Source organism: Solanum stenotomum, chromosome 2 (assembly GCF_019186545.1).
Source record: "Solanum stenotomum isolate F172 chromosome 2, ASM1918654v1, whole genome shotgun sequence".
Classification (NCBI taxonomy): Eukaryota; Viridiplantae; Streptophyta; class Magnoliopsida; order Solanales; family Solanaceae; genus Solanum; species Solanum stenotomum.
The window spans coordinates 6,401,276-6,423,160 of record NC_064283.1 but is presented as its reverse complement, the minus strand read 5'-3'; the positions used below and the strand labels follow the sequence as shown (position 1 = coordinate 6,423,160).

Genomic DNA, 21,885 nt, shown 5'->3' with positions numbered 1-21,885 from the left:
TTTTTAATGAAATTATAGTATGTTATTGTTGTATCGCCTTCCCAAATGCCAGCCTTTACTTTCCTTGTGTAATATTTCCTTGTCTCTATCTTAAAGCAACATCACATCAACTTTTGTCATTCTGGCAGCATTCTCGACGCAGCAAGTAAGGTGCAAAAGTTCTGTTTGAAGGCAGGGGCCAAAACAGTGAATATTATACAATTCTCTCTTCTCCCAATACATATTTGAAGATACCAAAAAGAGAAAAGAACAAGATACGTGAATGCTACATCCTATAGACAACAAAGAAAAAATTATAATTTAATTTAATCTAATATGAATATTTATTATAATGTTTGTATTAATTAATTAATTTATAGTCTTAGGTTTATTAGTATAATTTGAGAAATAAGTAATTAATATTAAAAATAAAATATACTGTAATTCTTTTTTATTTTAAATGTGACAAATAAAAATGAAAAAATATTTTTTGGATACTAGATAGATAAAAAGTGAACAGAGGTACCCGAAGTGGCCCAGTGGTTTGGGCTTGAGACTTCTATGTTGACGGTTTCAAGTTCGAAACCCCTAGCCAGCGAAAGTAAGGCATTTGCCTTCTCGATTGAGCTCGTCACATCGAACTTGCCTAGTGCGAGTTACCTCAACTATGTGATTAGCGATTTTTGCACCAAAACAAAAAAGTGAGCAGAAGCAGCAACTAGCCTATTACTTATTTTGAGAAGGATTCAAGCTAAGATAGTTTCGTTTAGGGAATCAAACAATTTTTATAATCAAAACTATTAAATTATTATTTTTAAGAATTTAAATTCCATATATTGACGTTGTTAAATGTACCATATTTTTTTCTTTTTCCCTCTGAATTTTCTGATCATGGACTAACAAATGCTTGGTTACTATTGCTTTTAGTGGGTAATTTAACCAAGCTGAAATCAGCCTCTTTCCTTATTAAAAAAATACTGTAGAAGAGAAAAAATAAATAAAAAGAAAGAATGTTAGAGAGTTACATACCATGTGCCAAAAATCCTTAAAATAATTGATATGGAACAATGCACAAAATTCAAAAGAAGAAGAAGAAAATGATAAACATTGGTTGATAACATTCAAAGAAATTAATTAGTACATACTATATGCCAACATTTGGGTCGATAATGCATGCATAGAGAATCTACGCGAATCTGTTCTTTTGTTGGTCTATATAACTTAAACTCTTATAAAAGTTAAAAATAATATAATATCTATACAATGAATTCTCAAACAATTTGTCTTAGTCATGGGAAGGAGGTCCTTCTAAACGAATATAATCGTACATGATCCCTTGAAAAGGACTAGTTGCATTTGCTTGTGTCAAATATATAGTATTTTCCCCTTCAATTAGTATAGTACCCTGCAAATTCACATTGAACAGCCAGTAGAGTCCATGAATTCCATGTCTTGCTATCGCATTATCCTTCCCTATCACTCCACTTGAAAATAGAGGAGTATTCGTGCTTGAATTATCATTGACACGAACCTACAAGTTTCATTTCAATGATTTCTTGTATCGTTGACTCGATAATACTCTAATGGTGATAAGAAAAAAAATGATGTGAAATTAACATTGTGCTATATGTACCTGTAGTTCAGCTTGAGCTGCTGATGCAAGTGCCAGTCTTAGTGTATAGATTTCATTTTGATCAACATTGTCGAGTTTGAACTTTATTTGCCATGTTGTTCCTTGATATGTCTTCTCATCAGTTTTCCTAACATGCCCAAAAAACACGAAAAAAAGGAAGAAAATTCATGTTTCATTTCATTGAAGACATCGAATATTAGGTCTAATTAGTGATTTAGCTGTTTTTTACCTAGTGACTTGAACAAAGAACCATTCTTTTTTGTAGTCACTCTCTCCAATTGTAAAGACTATATCCCCATTTGGATACAAGTCGGCGTATCTCTCCCATAGCCCATACTGTCTAAACCTGAGGACGTTGATGATGATGATGATCAACGGTGAGATGAAGAGAAAAACATTAAACTTATGAGGGAGGAGAAAGCTAACCTATCAGGATGATTAATAAAGAGTTTGTTAACATATTTTGGATCAGGATCAGGAATGTAAAACTCGCGAGCAGAACGATCAGGAATGCCAATTTCCCAGAGTGTAGGTCCATTTCTTGGGGGTTCAAAGACGAGATCATCCATCTCAATGCTGCAGCCTGATTTATAACATGTTAATTTTTGGCTCATAATCTCGAAAAGTTTGAAATAATGGTCTACTTGCCAAAATGGAAAATTAGTACCTGAGGTAATTGTGATTTTGATATCGTACTTGTAGTCTCCAATGAATCCAGGGACATATGCATACAAGTTATAGTCGCCTGCTCGTATATTACTTATGACGTAATTGCCTTCCTCATCTGCTCTTGTCCAGAATTGGTAGTCCTGATTAACATCAACGGTTGAAATTGTTGAACAGAAAACAAATTCTAAGTAGTTTTCGAGTACTGATTGAGTTTTTATGTTCTCCTGAATCACCTTGCATTCTCTTTGCCAGGAACCAGCTTCTCCTGGTGGAGCTAAACCAACATATGCACCAGAAGCAGATATCTTATCGTCTTTGAAGTATCTAAGTAAAACAAACGAGAATATAAGTAGAACCAATGACCATAGAGTAAATGGATCCTCCAAAAGAAAAATGAAAATATGGCAACAATAGAGGCGGAGCCAGAATTTGAACTTTTTAGGTCCTAAATTCTAGAATAGCGATATCAAGTATTAGTAATTGGGTTCTGAATTTTGTTTTTTTATACGTATTTAATGGATTTTAAATACAGATAGTGTGTTTGGACTAAAGTTACTAGGCTTGACAAACCCATAGGCAACCTTCTATCTCTGCCCTTGGATAACATTAGAGCAAATTAGCGAATAATACCTGTCTAGGACTAACAGTCTTCCACTAATATTACCGCGTTGAGACAATGATGGAAAATCCTCAGAGGCTGGAAAACTGAAAGGCCAGCTTTGAACTTCCATCAGCATCTGGTTTTTGCATTCAGTGCTTAGATAATCATGTTACCTTAAATAAAGAAAATCTCAAAGATCCCATTTATGTTCAGTTTTTTGTACAAAAAAATAATCTGTTTTACTTAATTATACCTGTTTTTTAGCATCCTCCCAGAGAGTAAGAGGATCCTCCCCTGAAGTGACAGAATTCAGATATATAAAAACTGGTCCAAAGACTTTTTTCCATGGCTCCCCTTGTCCAAACTTTGGAACCAAATCTTCTCCTGCATAATGAGCACTGAGAAACACCTGCAAAAAGAGGCGAGAGTCAGGATTTAAACTTTATGAATTTTAAATTCTAGAATAACGATATCAGGTGTTAGTAATTGAGTTCTGAATTCAATTTTTGTACATATTTAGCGAATTTCTTAATACTAATTTATTAGTTTCCAGCTCCTCCCCTGCCTGCAAAATAACATCTCTTGACACAATCAAGAAAGACAAGAAAATGTGTTAAAGGCTTGTGATTATGTTACTTACAGAAAGAGCAGTTGGACCAACATGAGATGTGAGGTTTTGTTTAAGGGGTCCTCCAGATCGAAATTCGTCACTGGGAATAATTATCCAGAATCCTAGTGATGGATCCAAACAAATCCATCCATGGACCTTGAGATCTTTGTCCTCACATGAGTACTGATACTTGTCATCAACCTGATAGCATTATCAATCAAGAAACCTTATGAAATTGATTAATTGGACAATATTGCCTCTTTGCAACGAGTAAAAAGAAGTACTAACAAACTTAAGCCGAGAGCACATTTTTAATTACTTAATTATATTATATCTCAATGCCACATCCTCTCGTGCAGAGTTGATTCTTTTTGTCATGAGCCAAGCATGTTAGAATATATTTTTTTTTTGGACGGAGAGATTGATATATGAATACATGACTAGTGTATGCTCTAATACCATGTCGAATTGTGTATCATCTCATCCAAAACTTATGCCGTTAGAGAGAACATGTTTGTAATTTCTTGATTAAAATATATCTCTACAAATGACAGAAGAAACAAGGTACCTCGCCTTTGAACTCAGGCTCGATGGGATTGACAAGTTGGACTGCTTCTGGATAAGCAAGTGGTTGCCCTCTATCCGGTAACCTGTCATCAGGTAAGGGCATGTATCTCTGCCTGTTATCTGCCATAGCCATGTAATGAAACCTGGTCGACGTTCAAGATTAAACAGTTAAGCATCCTTCTCAATTGTAGTCAACGAAGATATAATTAAGAGATTTGACAATGCGTCTGTGATGTATACAATGATGAAGTGTGTGACCATCTCATCTAAAAACTTAAGTTGTTAAAGAGAGCACACTTTAATCATTTAATTGTATTCTCAACATACAACAACTACGCCTCAGTCCCAAACAAGTTGGGATCGACAATGTGTCTGTGAGTATGAAGACGAAGTGAGTATTTACTTGTCTTTTCTGAGCTTGAATGCAATCCTAGTTTCATCAAGGTTGAAACCAGGCCATCCCTCTAAATGTTCATAAATTGCATAAGAATAGAACCCCGAGGAACCTTTAAGCATTATAAACCTGAACATCATCCATCTAATTAGTCATCAAGTATCATCTCAAATCCATTTACTATTCAAAAAAATGCAACCAGATGTTTAAACAACGAAAAGAAAACGAAGAAAAAAAAACAACCTTTTGTCTATGTTCAGGGGAATAATCTCGTCCTGAAGCGACACATCCCATGTCCTTGAGAAGGACAACTCTATTTGATCATCTGTTTCCAATATGACCTTATATGTTGTGCATATGAGCCTACATTATATAAGTGACACAATTTTATTTCTTCAAAACACTTTTTATTTTACAAAATAAGTTTATTGTTTGAGATTCTTTGTCTATATATACGAGGTACGACCTTTCAAATGTTCCAGTAGTCCCTGTAGTTCCTGTCGAACTCCAAACAACGTCCCAATATCTAGAGAAAGCATTACATTTACACATTGTTACATTCATCAAAAAGGAGAACTTACTTGATTCATTTTCCACAAGGGAAGTTAAATATGAGTTACTTACCCTCTGTTTGTTTCATCATTTAGAACCTCAAGCAAATTATCGACGCCATTGTATGTAATTCCAGTTACAATGCCATCTGGTACTGATAAAGTCACTTGGAGAATGCCATTGTCCATCACCACCTGAAGAATTTTATCAAAAAAAATCCAACTTTGTAGTGTTTTTTATTATTGTGCAAGTAACATAGTTTAGTAACTTTACTCCGTACAAAAACATCACTTTTTTCCATTGAAATTTTTCACTGGAAAATGTTCACAGGCTTACTCTCATAGATATTTTGATTGAGGAAAGAAAAATGCCCAGTAACTATTCTCAGTATTTCAGTGAAAATATATTTTCCACCTGCATTTTTCCAATGAGCTGGTTCGATGAAAATATAGTGGGAAAATCATGTTTGTAGCATAAATTTGAAAAAAAAAAACAAACTCTGTTTCCGGTAGTAGTTGTTACATAACTAGTTTTGTGACTTTAGTGTTCCAAATAGTTGGACAAAAAATATAGTTTTATGGCCTTAATGTTATAAAGAGTAAGTTTAGTGATCATATGTGAAATTAACTCGGACATAGTTATAGATGAGAAAAAAATATTTCTTCAAAATGATATAGTGACGAATAAATTACATGGTGATCATCGGGAAGATGTAGTTGTACTCCTGGAGCAGTCATTAATCTTAGCTTCTTCTTAATTCAATACTGCAAAAATGAAAAAAATAATAAAATTTTCATTTTATTCCCCAAGAAATTGAAATCCTAAAATATGACATAAAAAAAGAATAAAAAAGAAAGAAATATTATTTGACCTCTTCTTGCAGTTTGGAAGAAGCAGAATAATGTAAGGTATTAATATGCATATGTTTGATTCACACTTCCCTTGAAAGGTAATAATTAAGTAAAAAGAAAACAAAGTTTGAATATGTGATATAAAATCATTATTTGAAATTATGATTTGAAATTTTGTTTGGATAAATAATTTGAATCTTTTAAATTGTATTTTTTTCCTTCATAAATATAAAACCCCATAAATTGTGAAAACAATCAAAAATTTCTAAATTCTTATACAATCTTACTAAATGAGCAAATCATAACTCATAAATAATATATCATAATATCCTAAGGCGCTGCATTAATACATCACATCTCTCGATGTTTCTCTTATAAATAAATATTTGTGATTACAAACTTTCAAATACACATAATTTTATAAAGATTTACTAGTCAATAGCAGTGATAACTAGTTATTCTTAAAAATAATCCTATCAGATGATACGAACAATCTCTTCGGGCGAAGTATGAGTTTTTTTTTTTTTACAACATTTGAACACATGGTCAAGTTTTACATTTATTTTTTTTAAAAAATCATGATTAAAAATCCCAAATCATATTTTTTTTTTTGGACTATTTAGGATTTAAAATCATGATCTCAAATCATGACTTCATATCGCGTGTTCGATCGAAAACTTAGCTTACTCGTCAACACTAGTTTGGTACAATTACTCATATATTTCTTTTAGCGTGTAAGAATGGACAAGGGGAGTGTGCCAAGTGCCAACTGATCATGAAATCACTACTTATATGTGGGACACTGATGGGAATTTTAGAGTAGTAGTTAAATTACTTGCCCAATGGAAAAAAAAAAAGCCAATTTAAAGTTTGCTTTGATTAGCAGAATATTGAATCATGTTATGTGACATCTCGCAATGATGCGTATGGGTCAAAATTAGGATTTGATAGCTGGCCGTATCAAAAAATGATGACACGTTGAAATAGAAGTAATTTTTATTTTTATTTTTGTTAATCTGCTAATTAGGGGAAAAAAGAAACAAAAAGATATTTTGAAAAAACACTAATAAAGGAGCAGTGTGTAGGTTGGCATGTTTCTCATATGTTTTTGCAAGTATTTGGAGAAGAAAATCGCCTTGGGGGGCAAGAGAACGGGGTGTGTGCAGATATTTCTGGAAAATGGGTGGGGGTATTTCTGCAAATGGACTGGGGTGTTTAGAGAAGAAGACTGTGGGGGTGGGTGAGGGAATTTTATTTGCTAAATTTTTTTAAAAAATTATTTGGGCAAAAATCCATATGTCAATATTCATTGGTTACTTTTTATTTTTACTCAAAATTTATTGTTTAGGAATTGTTTTTGACACAAATGACAAATGTCATCGTTTAATTTGTCACTTTACACGTCATTCGCGAGTGTAACACACACACTTCATATATTTTTGTTGATTGGAAAAAAAGTGTCAAAATGATATAGCGGTACCGTACATGAGGTGTCTAAAATAAACATCGTCCAATTGAGATGTCTAACTGAAACTTCAATTCGTGTCAACTTCAAGGGGCCACCGATGGGTTAGGCTATAAAGATGATATTGATCTCAACATACATGGCTCGTAGCTCCCGTCACCCGAAGGACGAGACCTATAAGGTGTGTTTGGTATGAAGAAAAATGTTTTCTTGAAAAATTTGAGTCATGTGCTTGGCCCCGGAGATGTAATATTGAGAACATCTTAGTGGCCGGCCGGTCAAAACAAATCCCATTGTTTGGTCATCTCAATTTTGTGTCCGTGAACCACATCAACAAGTTCAATTGTTATTCTAAGTCACAAATTTAGGAGTAAACAGTCGGGTTAAAGATAAGAATTAAAGAAGTTTCTAGGCTGACAAGCTTATGATGAAGGGGTGCACATTGACACCTTAGGCAATGCAATATCACATGATTGTAGGAGAAAAGTGAAAAACTTTACAAGATATGATACAACTTTACACGTTACATGCATTTTTGAACTCAATGATAACGTAGCATAAAAGACAAATTTATAAGGTTTGTTAGGCCAAAACAAACAATACATATCATTGGTTGTGGTGTGACATGTAATTAGTTACATCCTCAATATTGTGAGAGTTGATTTCAATATGATACAATCTATTCAAACATTATATTCATTCAAAATAATACAATATGCAATACAACCAAATAGAGTGTTAGAATTATACTATTATTTGCTTAGTTTGGTGGTGCTTCGAGACGAATATAGTCATACATAATCCCATGGAAAGGACTTTGGCGTCTTGGTTGGCCTAAGTATATGGTGTTGTCCCCTGTCACTAGCAGATTCCCATGTATGTCTATATTGTGCAGCCAGTATAATCCATGAATTCCATGCCTAGCAATTGAGCTGTCATTTCCAATCAATCCGGTTGTAAATAGAGGCTGGTTTGTGCTCGGATTATTCACTCGAACCTGCAAATACAAGAATTTAGTAAGGGACTTTCTGGTGTGAACTTTGATTCTGTTTTCGGTCATTTAGAAAGTATTAGATACTTCAGTCGTAACTCGTACATGCTTTCCTTTTAAGCTTGTTGCAGAAAGAATGTTTCTTTCTATACTTGGTAATTCTTTAACTTCAACATCCCAAGTGACATGTTTAAGACCACAAGATGTACTTTACACACATATTTACCTTAAGATCATAAGAGTCAAAAGTCTTCCTAAATAACTTTTGTTAAACTTTATGTCCAATCAAACTAAAACACGTAATGAAATGGAGGGAGTAATTGACTACAAATTGCAAATTGCAGTTTACATAAATAGGGATCAGTGTACCTGCACTTCAGCTAAAGATGCAGAAGCAATTGCAATGCGCAATTTATACATTCTGCTTTGATTGACTGAATCAAGTTTGAATATGATTCTCCATGTCGTTCCTTGATATGTGCCATCATTGTTACTCCTACACATAAGATGGTTTCTGCTTAGTTCTGCTTCCCAATTTATATGATCACACTTTTTTGAAACATTGTAATTTGAAACGAGGAATTTAATATAGCATTTCAGTTTTCAACTCATCAGATTGCTGATTAGATTACCTTGGAACCTGAACAAAAAACCAGTCTTTTCTATAGTCACTTTTTCCAATTACATACTCAAGGTCATCGGTTGGATGTAACTCGGAGCACCTATCCCACAATCCGTATTGCCTAAACCTGCCAATTAAAGATGTGATGACATTAGAGAAAGAGAACGGAATTGTATTAACTATGTGGAGTTAATTTATCATTCTGTGTTCAACTCTAGAGGAAATAAAAAATAAGGCCAATACATAAAGGTAGGTTAATAACCTGTCAGGATGATTGATGAAAAGCTTGTTGATGAATTTCGGGTTAGGGTCAGGAACAAAAAACTCTGCAGCAGTACGATCAGGAATCCCTATTTCCCATAATGTGGGGCCATTTCTTGGAGGCTGATATACGATATCGTGCACATTAATTCTACTACCTGTTTGCATGTATCACGCGATCCAAGAGATTCAGAGTTTTTGTTTGAAGAATAGGAGTTGAATTGAATGATAAACGTGGAGTCAAGACCTGGAGTTACAGAAATGAGTTTCTTATATACATAGTCCCCAATGAATCCAGGGACCCATGCATAAAGATTGTAGTGACCGCGACATATATTTTTTATTGAGAAGTTTCCATTGTTGTCTGTTTTAGCCCAAAATTGGTAGCCCTGAAACAGAAAACACTAAGACTTCAGTTTTACCTTTCAAATTTTTGAGTTAAGTAAATCATTTATACCGAAATGCAATGTCAAACAGAGCATTCAACTTTAGGAGGGGATTTCTCAGCTTGTCATTGGATCGTAATATCAAGTTCACATCTAGATCTACAATCATCATCATCATTCAGGACCAATATGCTAGAAGTCATCTTGCTTGTTTTTTGCAAACATTTGGGAACATGTTTGATTTGTTGATAGATATTTAGCATAGAAAAAAGACCTTGCATTCTCTTTGCCATGAACCAGCTTCTCCTGGTTGAGCAAGCCCAACATAAGCGCCATTTGCTGGTATATGACCTTGATTCTTGTACCTATCAAAAGTAGTTAAAAATCCATAGAAAATCATATTAACTTTTTGTTTGAATACATATTTTCAAGAAAAACTGTGTTATGTCCTTACTTGTCTTGTACCAAAAGTCTACCACTAACATTGCCTCTTTGATTTGCTGATGAAAAATCTTCTGATGCTGGAAAACTGTAAGGCCAGCTTTGAACTTCATGTTGCATCTGCATCAGTAGCCGATATAAGTACTTTGACATCATGCACAACAAAATCCGGAGTAAATTTCAAACCCTTTCACTGCTAAACCTGTATCTTGGCATCATGCCATAGAGCAATAGGATGTCCTCCCTGCTTAACAGAATTAACGTATATAAACACGGGGCCAAAAACTTTCTTCCAGGCTTCGCCTTGAGCAAACTTTGGTATTAGATCATCCCCAGCGTAATGAGAGCTTATAAACATCTGAGAATATCACATTTCACCTTTTAAATGTATAACCGCGGAAAAGTATCCTATTGTTGTGAATTTATTCATCTTGTTGAAAATGTTCATGGTAAAAGTAATGAGTTAGAAGAAAGCTCTTACAGCTAGAGTAGTTGGACCAACATGGGATGTAAGGTTCTGTTTGACAGGTCCACCAGATCGGAATTCATCACTCGGAGTAATTTGCCAGAATCCCACAGGTGGATTCATAGATATCCAGCCGTGGACCTTGTTGTCTTTATTTTCACACGAGTACTGGTATTTATCATCGACCTGTATGCACGGGATGATTCAAAGCACAAACCATTGCGCGATAGCAGTCTAATAAGTTTTGAGTCTTTATGAAATTGACAACTAGAAATATTGCTTCTTCGCACAAGTAAAGAGAAGTAACAAACTTATGCCGCGCAAGCACACTTTTAGTTACTTAATTAGATCATATCTCAACACCCCTCTTCATCTGTGGAGCTGATTCTTTTTTCATGCGCCAAACAATATGTTAAAATATTTTTTTCTTGTTCATGGGTGGTGGAGAGTTTGACATAAGAATTTATGACCTCTGCATGCTCTGATACATGTCGAAGCATGTAACCATCCGATCTAAAGCTAACGTTGTTAGAGAGAACATACTTTTAATTACATAATTGAATTATATCTCAATAAATGCCATAAGAAAATAGTCACCTCGCCTTTGAACTCAGGCTCGATGGGATTGACAAGTAGGACTGCTTCTGGATAAGCAAGTGGTTTTCCTCTATGTGGTAACCTGTCATCAGGTGAAGGCATATATCTCTGCTTGTTATCTGCCACGGCCATGTAATGAAACCTGGTCGACCGGTGTTCAAGATTAGGCAATAGAACATCCCTCTTAATGTTGCCAATGAAGATATACATAAGAGATTCACAATGTGTCTTTGATGTATACTGTATACAAACAATTAATCGTTTATTTTGTATATTTTTTTATCATTTCATAAGTATGACTATAAAAGAATATGCCATCACGAAAATGTTAGCAAATAGGTATATAGACATACATTCCTTGTCATGACCAGGGGCGGAGCTAGAGCCTAGAGGGTGGTAGGGGGTTCATTTGAACCTCCTTCTCAGGCAAACCACACCGTATATATAAGATTAAATTATATATATAGATGTTGAATCCCGGTCCTTGGTGAAAATCATGCCCTTCACCAGTCGTTACAACAACTGGATAAAAATAGATGGATGAAGAGAAAGTGAGTATTTACTTGTCTTTTCTGAGCTTAAATGCAATCCTATTCTCGTCAAGGTTGAAACCAGGCCATCCCTTTAAATGTTCATAAATTGCATAAGAATAGAATCCTGAGGAACCTTTAAGCATTATAAACCTGAATATCATACTTCTGGTTAGTCATCAAGTATCATCTCAAATCCATCTACTAATCAAAAAGTACATCCAGAGATATTTAAAGAATGAAAAGAAAACGGATAAAAAAAACCTCTTGTCTATGTTCAGAGGAATAAGTTTGTTCTGAAGCGACACGTCCCATTCCCTTGAGAAGGACAGCTCTATTTGATCATTTGTTTGCAATATGACATTATAGGTTGTGCATATGAGGCTACATTATATAAGTGACACAGTTTTATTGCTCATAACACTTTTGGTTTGACAAAATAGTTTTTTGTTTGTGGTTCTTTGTCTATTTTTATATATACCTGTCAAATTTTCCTGTAGTTCCTGTCGAGCTCCAGACAACGTCCCAGTATCTAGAGAAAAACATTACACATTTTCATATTCACAAATAGAAATTAGTTGATTCATTTTCATGAAAAAAAGGATTTTTTAAGTATCTGATTCCTTTTTCTTCTTCATAAATATGTGACTTATAGTGGCTATTTTATTTCATTACAGTCAGGGCAGAGCTAGAGTTCTAGTTGCAGGAACAAGTCAAAAGTTTATATGTTCATTTGATAAATACACTTAATATGAATACATATTTATTCACAATCCAGTAAACGTTTTTAATTTCTATAATTCAAAATCGTTAAACTCAAAATTCTGGATCCGACTGTGATTATAGTGAACTTGAGCTAAAGAAATGGCAGATGAAGTTACCCTCTGTCTGTTTCATCATTAAGAACCTCAAGAAAATTGTCGACGCCATTGTATCTGATTCCGGTTACAATGCCATCTGGTACTGATAATGTCACTTGGAGAATACCATTGTCCATCACCACCTGAAATTTTTTAAATACCTATTAACTAGTACAACTTAACTATACTTTTTTTTTTTTTGGGTTTCCCACTTGTTGTCTAGTACTCACATTAAAGCCCGACTAAATCCAGATCGTGCACTACGAGGCGTATTTCTATGCGCAGCACTTCAACAGAACTTAACTATACTTCATTATAAAAGAACAAATGGCTACATTTTAAGCTACATGCTCTGTACTGATTAAGGAAAAAACGGCTTTGATCCTATACCATGAACACATTAATCTAGAGATTAACTTTCTTTTTCAAGTACAAGTAATATGCTTTGGTCCGAATTCTGTATTTATCTTTAAAATAATTTGAAAATCTACAAATTATTAATTTAGAACCCAATATATACTTCTGATTAAAATACAAAATTCATAAGCTTCAAATCTTAGCTCTGTAATCTGTTAAGCACATATAGTCAAATGAAAGAAAAACATATATTCTACAAAACAAGTGCTCCCTCCTTCCTATTCATGTGACACTCATTCTTTTTAGTCAATTCTAGAACAACTGTAGCTTAATATAATTAGAAATAATTTAATTTTAAAATTATCACCTACCCTTAATGAAATGATTTGCATCCACATAAATATCTAAGGATTGTTTTAGACCACAAATTTTAAAAGTCTTCATTTCTTTTCTTAAATGCCATGCCAAGTCAAAGGATGTCACATAAAATAGAATAGAGGGATTAATGTGTTTGACCATGAATACAAATTGAAATCATTTTTAACTTTTCGTGAGTAATTTGAAGTGGAAAAAAAATGAAAATACCTTTTTTGTTGTTTTCCAAAATCTTGAAAATTTTGGAATTCAACTTAATTAGTAATTTTATGGTCAAACGTGAACTCTTAAAAAAAAAGTGAAAAATATCATGGCCAAACACCTAATTTATGAATAAATGATTACATGGCGATCGTCCTGAAGGTGAAGCTGTACTCCTTGTGCCATAATTGATCTTGTTTTATGAATGTCTTCTTATCTACTGCATAAATGAAATTTCTTAAGATATGATAAGTCCAAAAAGTATGACACAAAAAATAAATAAAAAGAGAGAGAGAGAGAGATTGTTTACATCTTCTTGTAGTTTAGCAAAGTGCAAGCATGTAAGGTATTAATATACACCCGTTTTTAATCACTAAGTACTTTTGTTGAATTTTTGTTTTTTAAAACAAGAAGGCAAAATTCAGTTGCTGTTTCCAAATTGAATATCACTAGTTTAGTATAGTTAGACATCAACAAATTCAATTGCTATTCTCAATTAATAGGGGTAAATAGTCAGGTTATAAAAGATAAAATTTGACAAGTTTCTGATGAAGAGGTGCACATTGACATCTCAGACAATATCACATGATTGTAGGGAAAAAGTGAAAAGTTTTACAAGATATAATACAACTTCACATATTATATACGTTTTTTAACTCAATAATGACGTAGCTAAAGGAATAAATCCATAAAGTCTATTAGATCGACACAAACAATACGTGTCATGGATTGAAGTGCTACATGCTCAAATATCTTAAATTCATCCTAAGGAGATTACTGCGACGCTTGTGTCTTATCCCAAGCTCCATTGATCCCAAAATAGATAGACTTATTGTATATTACAAGTCCATCTCAAAATGGCTAACAACATGTATAAAGTATTAGATGTTATTTTTGTTCGACTCTAGAGAAGCGTACAAAACAACCATTATGATGTCTAAACACTACAACAAAAACATATTTTAGCGGCAATTAATAGACAAATTATTAAAGAAGGCTAAAGTTTTCACCAACATTAGTTAAGTGTCATTAGATTCAATGTCGCTAAAGGCTTTAGGAACATATATAAAGAGTGCTAATTGCCACTAAAAATACATATTTAGCGACAATTGAGCTATTGTCGTTAATTAATTACCGCTAAAGATCATTTTGGATGTAGTGAAATTAACTGGATTTTCAATTCATACCGTATTTCACCACTTGGTTAAATTATCTCTACAAGAAATTTATGCATTTTATACTAGGTGGCAAAATTTAATATGCTCAAGATATATACACCGTCAGATAATGTAACGTAGTTGTATGTAAATAGTATCCGATAAGGTTTGGAGTTGAATTCCAAGAGAATAACGAGAAACTAAATTTTAGTTGGTTTGCCACATAAACTTTCACCTTATTGGTGAGAGTTCGATTCCACTTTATAACCCCATCCACATTTTCCCTTTCCCTACTTCTATATTTTTATTTTTATTATTTTTTAAAAAAGATGTGACAAAATTAAACCGTGAAAATACAACCTATTTAAGTTGGGTAGATTATTGACCTGCTTATTTATTAGCTCAATTCATTTAAATTCACAAAAAAAATAGGTTGATATGTAGATCAAATTGATCAATGAAAAATCTTATTAATTTTTTTTCAAATTTACTTTTTTTTTTTAAAAAAAAAAGAATTGATATGTTATATGCAACTATAATAATAATAAAAAAAACAAGAGAGAGTTGCTTAGATGGTAAACACCTACCTCCACCTTAAGGTTGTGGGTTCGAGTTACCAAGAGAGCAAAAAAAGTGAGAGATCCTGGGAAGGGGTAAAAAAAAGATTTAAAAACATAATTAAAAAAAAAAGTAGTTTTATTAGGGCACTATAAATTATATAAAAAAAACAAATAAATAAAGCAATTAAAACTTATTAAAAATTTGACGGGTTGAGTTATTATGACCCGTATTTTAACTCATTTCAGCCCAAGTAACTTTTCGGGTTAAGTATTTGTAGACGTTCTTGCAAGTATCTCTAGTTTTCCATTTTTTCTAAAGAAAAAGATTCTTCTTGAGAGACATTTATACTCCATCTTCTTACTAAATTACATAATGTATTTATTGATTTCTTAATGAACGAGAGTTTTGCCAAAATAACACCTATTTTAAACGGATGGAGTAATAGATTAAACTAAAACAAAATTGTAAAGTTGAGAACAATTAAGGTCGCAAAGAATTGCATGTGATATTGTGATGTTTAGTATGCCTTTAAATCTTAAATTCAATTCAAAAAAAATATTCAAGAATATATGCGTTACTAGAAGGGCAAGTAGAGCAAATAGTCCAAATGATTTTTGTATAGAATTGCAAAATAATCAATCTCCAAGCGACTCTGTTTCCAATTTCTACTGACTTGTTAATTGTTATCCAATATCGAATTCTTCAAAAATACACTACTTTTAGACAATCTGACTCATATCTGGCGGCATGAGCGGAATCTAGTGGCGCAAATGGTACAATTTGTATAATAGCACCTATCATAGTGAGATAGTTTTCTCGAAATTTTCAACTGTATAAGTAGAAAGACACAATCCAAAAGCTAGCTATTAAGGTGGGAGAGCCAAGGCTATATAAGCCCCACATCAGCTTGCCATTAAGGACTCTGTAGATCGCGAGAATGCATGTTCTGATGCTTGCACGGCCTAATCAATCTGCTTCGAACAATCTAACAAAGTGAGTTTCATAGAAGGGAGGTTGTGGGATCCCAACTCTGAGGAAAGGAAGCTCGAGCATGAAAAGACAAGTCATGTTTAACCACATATATATGAATTGGTTTGCGGCCCAGACAAACGTGGACTCCCATGGTTTTCTCGGAAAAGAGTCGAGTATCCCTCTCTTTCTATTAGCTCCTGTAGGCTGTAGCTATGGAAATTTTGGATAATCTATGTATCTTAAAAGATCGTTAGAAGTCTTATCCTCTATCTTTTATTCCGCAAACTTCATGGTTGTTTGAATCCTCTATTGTTATCTCATACCTCGCAGTAGGATCATAACAATATCCTTTGCATTTGCAAGTAATTCATTACAATGTGGAATTTTATTGCTTTTTTTAATGATAAACAGGTAATACAAATCAAACACATAAACAATTTACTTACTTAGAATTATAATAATCTGAAACATTTCTTAGTTTGGTGGAGCTTCAAGACGAATATAGTCATACATAATCCCCTGGAAAGGACTTTGATGTCTTGGTTGGCCTAAGTAAATGGTGTTGTCCCCTTGCACTAGAAGATTTCCCTGTATGTCTATATTGAACAGCCAATATAATCCATGAATGCCATGCCTAGCAATTGAGTTATCTCTTCCAAACAATCCGGTTGTAAATAGAGGTCGGTTTGTGCTAGGATTATTCACACGAACCTGCAAGTACAAGAATATAGTAAGGAACTTTCTGGCTTGAACTCTGATTCTGTTTTCGGTCATTTAGAAAGTATTAGATACTTCATTCGTTTCAATTCATGTGTCGTACTTTCATGTTTAGTTTGTTGCAAAAAGAATGTCACTTTCTATATTCAGTAACTCTTTAAATCCAATCCCACATGACATGTTTAAGATTACAAGATTCAAGTATATTTTGGTACGTTACACAGATTTACTTCAAGATCACAATAGTCAAAAGTTTTCCTTAATTAATTTTGTTAAACTGTGTCTAGTCAAACTAAGACATAAGATGGAACGGAGGGAGTAATTGAGAACAAATTATGCAATTTCACTTAGTCAAAAGTTAGTTATTTGCCAATAGTGATTTTTATACACTAATCAAAGACTGTTTCTGGTTATAGAAGTGCAATTCTGATCAAATTTGAGTAATATATTGAAACCAAATGTGTACCTGCACTTCAGCTAAAGTTGCAGATGCAATTGCAATGCGCAATTTATATGTTCCTCCTTGATTGACTGAATCAAGTTTAAATCTGATTTGCCATGTCGTTCCTTGATACGTGCCATCCTCTTTTCTCCTACACAAAAGATGGTTTCTGCTTAGTTCTGCTTCCCAATTTATATGATCACACTCTTTTGAAACATTGTAATTTGATNTACTTTCATGTTTAGTTTGTTGCAAAAAGAATGTCACTTTCTATATTTAGTAACTCTTTAACTCCAACATCCCACATGACATGTTTAAGATCACAATAGTCAAAAGTCTTCCTTAATTAATTTTGTTAAACTTTGTGTCTAGTCAAACTAAGACATAAAAAGGAACAGAGGGAGTAGTACTTGAGTACAAATTATGCAATTTCAATTAGTCAAAAGTTAGTTATTTGCCAACAGTGATTTTTATACATTAATCAAAGACTGTTTCTGGTTGTAGAAGTGCAACTCTGATCAAATTTGAGTAATATTTTGAAACCAAATGTGTACCTGCACTTCAGCTAAAGTTGCAGATGCAATTGCAATGCGCAATTTATATGTTCCTCCTTGATTGACTGAATCAAGTTTAAATCTGATTTGCCATGTCGTTCCTTGATACGTGCCATCCTCTTTTCTCCTACACAAAAGATGGTTTCTGCTTAGTTCTGCTTCCCAATTTATATGATCACACTCTTTTGAAACATTGTAATTTGATTGTGAAGTACTAAATGATACGGATAAATGTTGGAAAAGAAACGAGGAATTTAACATAATATTTCAGTCTTCAACTTATCAGGTTGCTGATTGTAGATTACCTTGGAACCTGAGCAAAAAACCAGTCTTTTCTATAATCACTTTTTCCAATTACATACACAAGGTCATCCGTTGGATATAACTCGGAGTACCTATCCCACAATCCATATTGCCTAAACCTGCTTAAAGACAATAATGAAGATGTTATTCTCAATGCCACATGACATTTTTGGATAGATGTGATGACATTTGAGAAAAAAACAGAATTGTATTAACTACGTGGACTTAATTTATCATTCCGTATTCTACTCTAGAGGAAACAAATAGTAAGGCCAATACATAAAGGTAAGTTGATAACCTGTCAGGATGATTGACGAAAACCTTGTTGATAAATTTCGGGTTGGGTTCAGGAACAAAATATTCTGCAGCACTACGATCAGGAATGCCTATTTCCCATAATGTAGGGCCATCTCTTGGAGGCTGATATACGATTTCGTGCACATTAATTTTACAACCTTTTTGCATGTATCACACGATTCATGAGATTCAGAGTTTTTGTTTGAAGAATAGGAATTGAACTGAATAATAAACGTGGAGTTGAGACCTGAAGTTATGGAAATGGGAGTCCCATATACATAGTCCCCAATGAATCCAGGGACCCATGCATAAAGATTGTAGTCACCGCAACGTATATTGTTTATAGAAAAGTATCCATTGTTGTCTGATTTAGCCCAAAATTGGTAGCCCTGAAACAGAAAACATTATCCGGGAGCACTATACAGGAAGTCCTCTTGCTTGTTTTGATGCAAGCATTTTGTGAACATGTTTAATTTATTGATAAATAATTAGGTTAACAAAAATGACCTTGCATTCTCTTTGCCAGGAACCAGCTTCTCCTGGTCGAGCAAGCCCAACATACGCGCCATTTGCAGGTATACGACCATCACTCGTGTACCTATCAAAAGTAGTTAAAATTCTTTAGAAAATCATATTAACTTTTATTTGAATACACTTTTCAAGAGGAGAAGTGTTAGTATGTCCTTACTTGTCTTGAACCAAAAGTCTACCACTAACATTGCCCCTTTGATTTGCTGATGGAAAATCTTTTGAGGCTGGAAAACTGTAAGGCCAACTTTGAACTTCATGCTGCATCTGCATCAGTATCCGATATAAGTACTTGATTCATTAACACACAAAAGTTGGAGTAAATTTCAGATCCTTTCACTGCTAAACCTGTATCTTGGCATCATCCCATAGAGCAACAGGATCTTCTCCTTTCTTAACAGAATTAACATATAAAAACACGGGGCCAAAAACTTTCTTCCAGGCTTCACCTTGTGCAAACTTTGGTATTAGATCAGCCCCAGCGTAATGAGGACTTAGAAATGTCTGAGAATATCACAAATTTTTTACTTTTAATGACTTAATGTATAAAACACGGAAAAGTATTCTATTGTTGTGAATTTATTCATCTTGTTGAAAATGTTCATTGTAATAGTAATGAGTTAGAAGAAAGATCTTACAGCTAGATTAGTTGGACCGACATGGGATGTAAGGCTCTGTTTGACAGGTCCACCAGATCGAAATTCATCACTCGGTGTAATTTGCCAGAATCCCACAGGTGGATCCATAGATATCCAGCCGTGGATCTTGTTGTCTTTATTATCACACGAGTACTGGTATTTATCATCGACCTGTATGCATGGGATGAGTAAACTCACTAACCATTTCGCTATAGCATTCTAATAATTCTTGAGTCCTTATGAAATGAATAAGTAGAAATATTGCTTCTTTGCACAAGTAAGCAGAAGTAATAAACTTAAGCCGAGAGCACACTTTTAGTTACTAAATTAGATCATATCTCCACGCCCCCTCCTCATCTGTGGAATTGATTCTTTTTTCATGCGCCAAACATATATGTTGAAATATTTTTTGCTTTTTCTTGGGTGGTGGAGAGTTTGACATAAGAATTCATGACCTCTGCATGCTCTGATACATCTAAAGCTAATGTTGTTAGAGAGAACATACTTTTAATTGCATAATTAAATTATATCTCAATAAATGACAGAGGAAAATAAGCACCTCACCTTTGAACTCAGACTCGATAGGATCAACAAGTAGGACTGCTTCTGGATAAGCAAGTCGTTGTCCTCTAGGTGGTAACCTGTCATCAGGTAAAGGCATATATCTTCGCCTGTTATCTGCCATGGCCATATAATGAAACCTGATCGATCGGTGTTCAAAATTAGACAATAGAACATAGAACATCCCTCTTAAATGTTGCCAATGAAGGTATACATAAGAGATTCACAATGTGTCTTTGATGTATACAAACAATTAATCACTTATATTGTATATGTATCATTTCAAAAGTATGACTATGAAAGAATATGCCATCAAGGAAACATTAGCAAACAGGTCTATAAACCTGCTTTCCCTGTCCATGACCAGGGGTGGAGCTAGAGGGTGGTAGGGGTTCATTTGAACCTCCCTCGCAGGAAAATCACACTGTGTTTATTAGATCAAATTATATAGATGTTAAATCTCCTTAGTGAAAATTCTGCCTCTGTTAGTCGTTATTACTGCTGGAGAAAAAAGTTGGATGAAGAGAAAGTGAGTATTTACTTGTCTTTTCTGAGCTTGAACGCAATCCTAGTCTCATCAAGGTGGAAATCAGGCCATCCCTCTAAATGTTCATAAATTGCATAAGAATAGAATCCTGAGGAACCTTTAAGCATTATAAACCTGAATATCATACTTTTGGTTAGTCATCAAGTATCATCTCAAATCCATTTACGAATAAAAAAATGCAACCAGATATTTAAAGAACGAAAAGAAAACCAAGAAAAAAACAACCTTTTGTCTATGTTCAGGGGAATAAGTTTGTTCTGAAGCGACACATCCCATTTCCTTGAGAAGGACAGCTCTATTTGATCCTTCGTTTTCAAAATGACCTTATAGTTTGTGCATTTGAGCCTACATTATATAAGTAACACAATTTCATTGCTCAAAATACTTTTGGTTTAACAAAATAATATTTTTGTTTGACATTCTTTGTCTATATACATATATAGCTAGGTAGATACCTTTCAAATTTTGAAGTAGTTCCTGTCGAGCTCCAGACAACGTCCCAGTATCTAGAGAAAAACATTACACATTTTCACATTCACAAGGAGAAATTAGGTTATTCATTTTCATGATAAAAAGGGGAATTTAAATAATTGATCTCTTTTTTCTTCTTCACAAGTATGTCATAATATGACTTAGAGTGGCTATTTTATTTTATTGTAGTCAGGGTAGAGCTAGAGTTTTAGTTCCAGGCACAAGTCAAAACTCTATATTTCCGAATCCAGTAAAAGTTCTTTTTCTAAAATTCAGAACCCCTTAAACTCAAAATTCTAGATCCGACTGTGGTTATAGTAAACTTGAGCTAAAGAAATGACAGATGGAATTACCCTCTGTTTTCTTCAGGATTTCGAGCCTCGAGCAAATTGTTGACGCCATTGTATCTGATTCCAGTTACAATTCCATCTGGTACTGATATAGTCACTTTGAGAATGCCATTATCCATCACCACCTGAAGAATTTTAGGTACCTATTAATTATTAATTTTGAACCCAATATATACTTAAAAAGATTAGAATCCAAAATTTGTAAGTTTCAAATCCTGATTCCGCCTCTGTCAACAGGCACATAGTCAAGTGAAAGAAGAACATAGATGATTACATGGCGATTGTCCTGAAGGTGAAGCTGTACTCCTTGTGCCATAATTGATCTTGTTTTATGAATGTCTTGCTAAGCTTTACTCCCAAAGATATTATAAGTCCAAAA

The 21,885-nt window shown here is 33.8% G+C and overlaps 2 protein-coding genes across 8 annotated transcripts; both read right to left on the bottom strand.

The window, feature by feature from the left end:
• Window positions 1-1,194: 1,194 nt before the first annotated feature.
• LOC125854477 (uncharacterized) lies at window positions 1,195-21,885 on the bottom strand. 6 transcript variants are annotated; one of them, XM_049534035.1, is made up of 16 exons: window positions 5,877-5,939; window positions 5,698-5,769; window positions 5,078-5,199; window positions 4,920-4,979; window positions 4,697-4,816; window positions 4,463-4,582; window positions 4,061-4,142; window positions 3,523-3,693; window positions 3,136-3,291; window positions 2,912-3,018; window positions 2,515-2,605; window positions 2,280-2,421; window positions 2,039-2,195; window positions 1,842-1,958; window positions 1,613-1,739; window positions 1,200-1,510 (listed from the first exon to the last, which is right to left on the bottom strand). In XM_049534035.1, exons 2-16 carry the CDS (start codon window positions 5,740-5,742, stop codon window positions 1,265-1,267), a joined length of 1,863 nt encoding a protein of 620 aa, XP_049389992.1. In that variant the 5' UTR covers window positions 5,743-5,769; window positions 5,877-5,939; the 3' UTR covers window positions 1,200-1,264. The 6 variants fall into 6 exon arrangements, with proteins under 6 accessions (XP_049389991.1, XP_049389992.1, XP_049389989.1 ...); XM_049534034.1 differs by lacking the exons at window positions 4,697-4,816; window positions 4,920-4,979; window positions 5,078-5,199; window positions 5,698-5,769; window positions 5,877-5,939 and adding exons at window positions 20,911-21,030; window positions 21,141-21,191; window positions 21,510-21,631; window positions 21,781-21,885 and having other exon boundaries at window positions 1,195-1,510; window positions 4,061-4,202; XM_049534032.1 differs by having other exon boundaries at window positions 2,039-2,421; window positions 4,061-4,202.
• Window positions 7,915-13,597, bottom strand: LOC125854480 (rhamnogalacturonate lyase B-like). Of its 2 annotated transcripts, XM_049534039.1 has the most exons (15): window positions 13,553-13,597; window positions 12,497-12,618; window positions 12,097-12,147; window positions 11,880-11,999; window positions 11,649-11,768; window positions 11,086-11,227; window positions 10,504-10,674; window positions 10,225-10,380; window positions 10,036-10,142; window positions 9,856-9,946; window positions 9,443-9,584; window positions 9,197-9,353; window positions 8,945-9,061; window positions 8,682-8,808; window positions 7,915-8,318 (listed from the first exon to the last, which is right to left on the bottom strand). In XM_049534039.1, the coding sequence occupies exons 1-15, from the start codon at window positions 13,592-13,594 to the stop codon at window positions 8,082-8,084; spliced, it is 1,902 nt and encodes a 633-aa protein (XP_049389996.1). In that variant the 5' UTR covers window positions 13,595-13,597; the 3' UTR covers window positions 7,915-8,081. The 2 variants fall into 2 exon arrangements, with proteins under 2 accessions (XP_049389996.1, XP_049389997.1); XM_049534040.1 differs by lacking the exon at window positions 13,553-13,597 and having other exon boundaries at window positions 12,097-12,153; window positions 12,494-12,612.